Raw genomic sequence first — 9,054 nt, forward strand, 5'->3', positions numbered from 1 at the left:
AGTTTATGGCAGTGGGCATTACCCAGGTGTCCCATCCCCCCCCTTCCCTAGCCCTCATTGGCCAACCAAATCCTGCCGCGTGGTTCGGCTGAATTCATCTGAAATTATGATAATCACCACTTGGTACACCTGAAATGCAGCTGTAGGTGTGAAGCTTCTTCCAGATTATCTTGAGGCGTTACCTTCACGATTGGCTCAACAACCCACAGCCAAGGGTCACAGCACTGTGTAACCTTGACATCCACCCTCAAATAGAACGTATATTCAGGGGCTGGAAACACGTTGCTCTATTCTGATAGTAGAAGGAAAATTGTCGATTTGCCTTCCACTCCCGAAAAATATGTTTTCAGAGGTGCTTCAAGACTTACACAGAACTGGTGTTGAGATGCGATGCTCAAACCCACCTGGGAAGGCATGACCTTCCTCAAGGTAAGTAACTCGAGGAAAAAGTATTGTCCAATTAATCCCACCCTACCTCCCTTTTACGGTTAAATCTAAGTCACGAAGGTTGTATCGAGAGGGGTCTCAGTTTATCCCCACGCTCCCAAAAAGAACCCTTGAGAGAACAAATGTCTCGACTTCCGCGTCTCGCAGCATAGACAAAGAGAGCAAAGTAGAAATGAAAATTAAAATCAATTATATACCTGCCTAAGTTGGCGAGAGGACCGTCAAAAGACAATTTGTGAGGATTACACGGCAGCCTCCCTTTCAGTAGTCTATAGACAATACTATGTACACTATAATACAAGCAAATACCAAAGTCAACTTCACTTCGTCATAATTCAAAGGATTCACCCAAGACAGCTGCCTCTAAGACATTGCGCAGAAGCTCATCTGCGCCGTCTTCAAGGGACTCTGTGGTCTCCAAAGTGAGGAGGAGTGGTGAGTCTGGAACGAGAATCTGGCTACCTCTTCCTCCGCCACAGCCGTCATCAGCGCAGGAGGGTGGCGATGAAACAGGCGGAAGGAGGGAGGAAATCCGAGGTTTCTTTTGAGCACTCGATAATTCATTTTCACTAGCCTTTTCATCCTTCTGAAACGAAATCACTGGAGATTGTAAGGCGTATCATCACCTCACAACTAATAGCGGCCAAAGGCCTACCTGGGGTGTAGCATCTGACGACTTAATTTCCTCTTCTGGCTGCAAATTCTCCTTTATCGACTATAATAAAAAGGAGTCAAAATTAAACAAATCCGACCAAAACAAACCGTGACTAAAGTACGCACAAGAAGCATACCTGCGAAGCAGTTGTGGAGTCGTTCATGGAGGTGAAAAATTGGTCGATTTTTGAGGCCAGACTAGACGCTAGGGGCTATTTCAGTAAAATTTGCGAATTAAGCGATGCGTTGGCATTTCAATTCTACCAGATCTTAGTTTTATCCCTTATATCCATACAAAACAATGTCATAGCGGTAGCTGCATCTTTTAGAACCGCTTCGATACGATACCAACCCTAGTAAGAATGATCTCCCCTTTCCCATACAACATCTCCTGACTTCCAATGCATGTACTTTCAATGTCGACGAAGCGGTGGAAAAGGGAAGTGTGAAGCAGCTCACCTTAGCCCGACTGAGATCGACATCGTCAAACGACTCCTGATTTAAGCCCACTTGACTCAAGACTTCCAACTTGTTCTTCACAAGAGCCCTAAAACAGGGGTAACCTCTTATGCAAGACCCTACCAAAGCTGGTCATCAACTGTGCCGCTAGCCAAGAGGTAGTGGATGTTCACAGGATCCTGCTGTCCAATACGATGTGCTCGATCCTCGGCTTGAACCAGCACTCCGGGGTTCCAGAAGAGCTCCGCAAACACCACCAGATTTGCCGCGGTCAAATTTAAACCTGTGCTCGCTGTTGTGATTGAGAGGAGGGCCACTCTACAGGCAGACTGGTTCTGAAAGCGCTCGCAGGAGGCACGACGCTGTTCAGATGGTGTCTTGCCATCGATGCGTATATACTCGATGTGCTGTGAAGAGAGATGTGTGGTGAGGCCGTATGCAATAGTGAACAATACCGAGGGAATCGAAAATACGAAACACACCTTTGACTCCATCACACGAGTTATGGCGTCAAGCATCTCCTGATGGTGAGCGTAGAGAATAAATTTCCTATCTTCCTCAAGCAAGTCCGTAATGTACTGACTGAGAGAAAAGAAGAAGATTAAACTTCCAGACAAGTAGAGGACTCACCTCACAGCCGGAATCTTGGCTTGACAGGTTTGCATGAAAAAGCGCAACATTTCTCCGTGCTTCTCCACTCCCTGAAGTGCAACAAATCGGGATCACACGCGGGCTCACCACGTAATACCACAATAAACCAACTTCACTCACATTCAAATCTAGCGAGGCTAAATTCTCCAGGCGCTGGTTCTTCCCATTAGGAGTCTTCTTCACCAGGTCTGGGTCAAGGATCACAACCTGGCGGAATTTGGGAGGCAACTGCCCCAAAACCTCGCTCTTCACACGACTATAAAAAAGGATGCTGGTGGAAGAGAAGTGACTGCATGACATTTGCTTTAGTTGTATGAATTCAACCAAACGCAAAGGCAAAACCAAACCTTCTGTGCGTACGAAATGGTTTTACCCAGAACTACACATTTTATAACGTCCTAAGGAAAGACTTGTGCGATAAAGGGCAGTATAACTACTAAATAAGTGAAGAAATATAGTGTACCGTATCATAATAGTCTCCTGAAGAAGGATGTGAAGTTCTTGCAGGTTGGAACAACCCGAGTAGTCCCAACCCCACGTCCTTTCCTTCGCAGCACAGTAGCGCAGACCGAATTCGTGAAATCCACCACGAAAGAGGTTAGGTCGAATGCCAATAATCTGCGGGTAGAGCTCCAAGGGGCGGGACAGGGCGGGTGTGCCCGTCAGCAGGATAACCCGCTTTGCGGCCTGTAGGTAGGGTGGTGGTTAAAGTCAAATACCACAGAGCTACCAGTGCCCCAAAGAGGGTGAAAAGTAAGCAAACCCACCTGCAAAATGGGGAGCGCCGATTTGGTGCGAGATGTTCTGAGGTTCTTCAGATGGTGTGATTCATCCTAGTAGGAAGGAATAATAACAGTAATTATAACATGGTGATAATTAGGACATGCAACAAGAAACACCTCTATGCAAAGTGATGTACTCAAGCGCCTACACTATCTGTCAAGTGAAGAGGTACAGAGACAAACCTTAAGTTTCTTTCAGTCCCCCATGATTCGGTTTATATGGTATTATTATTACATTACGTGGAAGATGGCCTACTTGGACGCTACGCTGGTGAAAGTATTGACAAATTCGCCATAAACAAACAAAAAAACTGATTTTGCTGAATAGATACCATACTAGAACATTTAAGAGATAGAGTATATGCTAGAAGATTGAATCTGCGAAAAATCGTAACGAAAACGTGCCAACGTTTCGCAAGTATCTCAAGAGGAATCTCCACCTACCTATGTTGCACGAAGCTGCGTAGGTGCAGCAGGGCAGTAATGAAATGGTGAGATTACATGACACGAATTCGTGTATTCCATTAAAAAGGCTTGATATTGGGCGAACATTACTGGAGAAAGAGAATTGCAGGCAAAATGAGCTCACTATAGAACACCATCCAGTCGCAAAGAGCCCGTGACAAGAGTATCCGCATTACGATTCAAAACTATTGTGCAGCATGCAAGGACATCAAAATACGCAAGATCCACAGCAGCCCCTCGACTGGGTCGCTATATCGCCGTGATGGAAGGTTTATCGTACCACAATGGTTACTGTCCAGCAAATAACTATAACACGCTTGCCTACACTGTGATGGCTGCGGTAAGCGACTGGGAAAAGCGAACATGAAGGAAAGGGGCTCTGCACAAACCATCTGAGCTACTAATCTTTTGGCTCTTCTGTGAGCTGGTGGGTAAATTAACCCCCAACGCCATTCCGAATACCTGGGGCACTGCAAAGCCTACCATAATGACAACCTCGAACGATGAAACCGTTCGACCCAAACTCTCGGCATAGCGAGAGAGTAGATCGTAGGTGAAAATGGTGACAAGTTTGCGGTGTTGTTGATGCTGGATGGAGTCGAGGGCATCGGTAAGTGAGGCGACGACGTGAATATCGGCGCGGGAGAGACTGAGTGGAGGGGGGCCGAGCCAGCGCAAAGCGGCCTCGCGCCAAGCCCAACGCAATGACAAGGGCGCCACGACAAGAAGAGGCCATTCGGATCGATAGGCTGCGGCTACAGCGAGTGCCTGCACTGTTTTGCCCAGTCCCATGTCGTCGGCGAGGAGGACGCGGCCCTCGTGCTTCAAAGCGAATCTGCCAGCAATAAATAGGACTACTGACATCAAATGCTCCAATCAGTTGGACTTTAGTGAGTGAACTTCAAGCAATGAAGCTGTCCTAGTAACTTGGACGGAGGAGAGGGGCGAGTCATTCGGAAGTTAGCACGCTATTGGCTCTCCAAGTTTACTCACCTTACACCCTCTCTTTGAAAGTCCATCAGAGAATCAATAAGATGTCGAGGTATCCAGTCTTCCAGACGTATTTCATTTTGCCCTGAGGTTGATTTCACTGAATCTATCTTTTCCTTAAATACCTAAATAGTGTGTTGTGACGACTCGCAAAACCACCTCAAGTCTTACCGTCACGACTGCACTGGAGAGACCAACCAGTTGAATATCGTCAATAGCGAAGGCCTTGCGTACTAGATAATGCAAGCTTAAACTAATAAAACAGACTTACAGAATCCCCTGTAGTCTGAGAGGTGAAACCGCCATATTTTGGTTTTTTCATCTCAAGAAGGAAATATGTTTAAATAAGATGGGTGCCTTCAAGGTGTATTCTAAACAAATTAGTTAAATATATTCACCAGTTCCTTTTTGCAAAGAAATGCAACGATACGAGTAGATAGATTACTTGGATTGCTGCAAATTATTGCTGGCCATCAAATCTGGGTATCGTCAAAGAGCTACTTCCAAACTACTAACATCAAAGATAACCTCAGTTAAAAAATCTACCGACACCAACCAAATTTTTTGTACCAAGCCCAAATTAAGCTTAATTCCTTCGGAACTATGCAAGAAAAAACTGAATTTCAAAGCGATAAATCCACCTCAAGATTCATTGAAAGTAAAGCGTGTAGGAGTTTCTTGCTACTTTGGCAAATAGGACAGCAGTGAGATTTGAACGTTCAACTTACAAAGGAGTCGGTGCATTCAAAAGAGTTAAAACGAAAACCAGCGTCCAAATAACGGGACTTAAGATATTACGGACAACAAGCTATACTGACAGATGGGCAGAACAAAGCAGGACTGTTGATAGGAAAAAGTGTTAGAAAAACCACAAGTTGCGTCATCACAACATCTACCTACCATAGATGCGAGTTGGCATGCTTTTGAAGACTAACACAAGACCCTCATGGTACCTAGCCCGCACCTCAAACTCCTCTCTGCTGACGAGAACGCAAACAGCACGCAGTTTGGACTTTCTTCCAAACGAAGGCATCCTCGCTGGTCGCACAACATTCTGCGCAGTCGTCGAAGGTGCCGTCAGCATGGGTGTAGATCGTTTTTGTGCTACAGGGTTAGTGTTCACGTTGGTACTTTTGGATGCACTACCTCGCAGAATTTGGGACAAAAGGCCTGAAGAAGCTGATGTAGTCCTAAATATGCGTTAAAAAGCAGTCTTCAAGGTGAGGAAGCTTGATTACTGTAGAATTGCGAAAAGAGTACCCCCTGGACGAACATCAAGGGTAAATGTGCACAAAGTGCACATAAAGGCTATGTCGACGAGGTCATCCCAATCTGTATGGGGGACATTGCAACTACTCAACAGCGTCTTCTTACTTTTAACAAGATAAGTTGAGACAGCAAAGAAGGTTCGAAAACTATCGCTCCTGACGATTCTTCATGTCGAGTATCTTAAACGAATTAGTACGTATAGGAGGAAAGCCGATATGCGTTTTAAAAATCCCGGTCACATGGCACAAAAGGTACTTTACACCCCGTTTGACATTCAAAACCGAAACAATGATCTTAACGAGCGTCATGAAATATCTTAAATGACTACAAGCCCAAAGCACCCATGTACTCAACTGACAAAAGCGTGAAAAGGCACGAAACGCTAAAGCATATGGTGAAATACCTTGGCAGATTCCTTTGACATCGATTGCCAAAGGCCGTATTTGTCTGTTGGGGCAAACTTTGACTATTCCCCGCAACACCAGTTGAAAGCTGTCCACGATCAAGAGGTTCTTGCCTATTCCTTTCCATACGCTCACGATTTGCCCCTGCCAATTCTCTCCTCTGACCTTGATCCACAACAGCGTTGCTCGTTTGCGAACGCATACTTCCGTTGTTTTTTTCAGACTCCATAGCGCGTCGACGACGCATGAGAGCTTCCCGCCTATTTTTCTCAATCCGCTCACGCTCTGCTTCTGTTAGTTGTCTTTTCATACTTATGTCTACAAAAAAGGGTTGTATGATTCCCCAAAACTATAGAATACGTCTCAAGAAAAAAAGGATGACAAGAAGCAGTGGTTTATTAGATTAATTGTACACAAGAGAATGAAGCATCGCTCCCAATCCTTGGGTGATGTTATTGGCAACAAGTTCGTCCACGTCTTCTTCAAGATGTCGCTTAGGATCCTATGGGCCGCATAAATGGAAGCAAAAACAAACAATACCATTTTCCCAACATTTTTAATGGCCAACTGTTCTGGAGTCATCTTTTCCTCATCCTCCAGAGATTTGTTGTAGGTTTTGACAAGATCAAGTACTTGAAGAAGGGTCTTGTGGTTAGCATTGCAATGAACTGAGTAGTCCTCTAGAGTTAGCCCTTCTTGCCATGTACGCTTGTCCAGATTCATTAACATCTATGGAAAGTCAGTATAAAAATTAAAGACACCTACTGTTTGTTCCCTTTTATTTTTCCGGTAGTTAATCGGGAGGGAGTAATAATGACGATTGAGACCGTGGATGAGAGCCTGGATCGATGGTTTGTTGAGATGGCCAAGATTTGAAGTCGTTTGCCTAGGTTCTTGGTTGGCAATAACCATATTCGGATTGATTAATCGGAAAGCATCGATGACAACCTAAAGGCTATTGGCAACAGATAGTGTCTTACTTTTCCTTTAACACTTTGAATTGGATCTACAACCACAGCGACAGCGCGATCAGAGAGAGCTTCAAAACTCTGTTGTGTGTTCATATCGACCCCAGAAAGCCAACAACCAAAACCAGGATGAGAATGATACCACCCAACCACCATTTCTGGTCTACTTATGAATATTCACAAAGTGTATAACGTACCGCCCAGTCTGCTTGAGCATATCAATCATTTTTGCCTGAAAAACAGGATCAACAGCCTCAACACTAACGCCAGTACCAGACTGTGGCATTGCGAACACGTCCACAACAGTTACTGTGTAGTCGTCAACGAATTCTCCAAGCATCAAACCCATTACTTCCATCGGGACGCCAGCCCGACCGTGCTTAAGCATCTTTAATAAAGCGAGAGAGCTGATGTACACCTGCTCAGCAGTATCAGGAACGGGTCCATCAGTGGGCTGGGAACTAGGTTGGCCAAAGGAAAGTCCATCTGCACCAAATCTCAATAGGCGCTCCATCAGAGGCGATACGAAACAAAACTTATTAAGTATCGGACTTGAAAATTTGGCATGCTTATCCTGCAAACTTGATTGATTGAAACAATATCAAAATAAAAGTAGGGGCTCAAAATGGTAGGCGTAAGAGCATAGTGACCTTAACTGCTCTATATGATAAAGATTATTTATAAAAGTATGCAAGGGGTAACTCAATGACTACCCGACATTTTCTCAGTGTATAACGCATTGACAGCTGTAAAAACTACCCACTAATAGCTTATTACGCAAAGGCATTTTTTGTTATGAGCCAACAGTTAATTGGATAAATACAGGAAAAAGGTGAAAAAGGCGACGCATGCTTGCTGGAAGGAATTCCCTATTTTGCAACCGAGCAAAACACAGCAGCGTCGGAATCGGGCAGGCAATACCGTTCCCTAACACAAAAGCCAATTCCGATCTTTTATTAACCTTTAGGTTTTGCAAATCTTCTTACAGTTTGGTGCTTACTGTCTACTTTACGACCAGGTATAGTGGTTCCGATCACTCCTGCTTCATCCATTCTGCCGCCTCGCTAAATGATCATTTCAGTTAATCTGTCCCAACATTCATGAAGATCAGAATCTGCTGTAATACGATAGTAGTTTATCCCTCGGTACTGGTGAGGCGTTACTTTTGTACTTTGAATTAGTCCCCTTGTACCTCACTGGGTGGGCTGGCCTTTTGGGCCATGCCAATAGCCCAGACACCTTCTCTGCGCTGAATACATATTCTGCCCGAGTATTGTGTCTTCTTTCGTCCTCAGGGAGTCTCAAGACGCTACATCTACAGTTAGCTGATCTCTTAGATTGTAAAGTAGTGCACTCAGGTTGTATCATTTTTAGCGCAAGGTTCAATATCAGAGGTTAAGTCTAGAGCAAGCGGGTAATTTGTCAAGATATGTATCCTTTGTAAGGAAAGAAGTATCCTAAAGCGACCTCAACATTGCATTTTCAATTTTCTTCTGCTGCCAACTTTTTAATCTCAAGCTAAGGGAATTGGTCACAGGAAGATATCAGGCACTATAAAATAAAAAATTTTTAGGGATAGACAAAGTCACGCAAGTTTAAGTAGACTTTCGCAAAGAGGATCCATAAATCTGTACAACTTACACATCCAGCATGGCCCCTAGGCCACAAGACTATCTGCAATACGATAGTGGTTTATCCCTCGGTTCTGGTGAGGCGCCACTTTTGTACTTCGAATTAGCCCCCTTTTACCTCGCTGGGTGGGCTGGCCTTTTGGGCCATGCCAATAGCCCGGACACCTTCTCCGTGCTGAATATATATATTCTGCCCGAGTATTGTGTCTTCTTTCGTCTTAATGGAGTCTCGGGGCGCTACATTGGTGGCAGCGGAAAGCGAACCCGATCTTGAAAGGCATGTATCCTGATTTTCCACTTCTGCGTGATAAGCCTTGGTGGAGCGGAAGAAGTG

General features: G+C 44.7%; 2 protein-coding genes across 2 annotated transcripts; both read right to left on the reverse strand. All coding sequences in view use genetic code 11, as the record gives it.

Moving 5' to 3' along the window:
• Positions 1–775: 775 nt before the first annotated feature.
• On the reverse strand, positions 776–6,431 carry EGR_04970 (SWI/SNF-related matrix-associated actin-dependent regulator of chromatin subfamily A-like protein; the record flags this gene model as incomplete). Its single annotated transcript, XM_024494219.1, has 14 exons — positions 776–1,033; positions 1,103–1,162; positions 1,239–1,313; positions 1,561–1,648; positions 1,684–2,142; positions 2,191–2,261; positions 2,332–2,467; positions 2,675–2,898; positions 2,979–3,044; positions 3,942–4,293; positions 4,452–4,573; positions 4,620–4,681; positions 5,349–5,638; positions 6,121–6,431. The coding sequence occupies 14 exons, from the start codon at positions 6,429–6,431 to the stop codon at positions 776–778; spliced, it is 2,574 nt and encodes an 857-aa protein (XP_024351313.1).
• Positions 6,432–6,524: 93 nt separating this feature from the next.
• EGR_04971 (26S proteasome non-ATPase regulatory subunit) lies at positions 6,525–7,603 on the reverse strand (the record flags this gene model as incomplete). The annotated part of the gene is made up of 5 exons (XM_024494220.1): positions 6,525–6,623; positions 6,662–6,850; positions 6,887–7,069; positions 7,102–7,252; positions 7,287–7,603. 5 exons carry the CDS (start codon positions 7,601–7,603, stop codon positions 6,525–6,527), a joined length of 939 nt encoding a protein of 312 aa, XP_024351314.1.
• Between the last annotated feature and the right edge of the window lie 1,451 nt (positions 7,604–9,054).

The sequence above is a fragment of the Echinococcus granulosus genome (genome assembly GCF_000524195.1).
Source record: "Echinococcus granulosus chromosome Unknown EG_S00034, whole genome shotgun sequence".
NCBI classification, from domain to species: Eukaryota; Metazoa; Platyhelminthes; class Cestoda; order Cyclophyllidea; family Taeniidae; genus Echinococcus; species Echinococcus granulosus.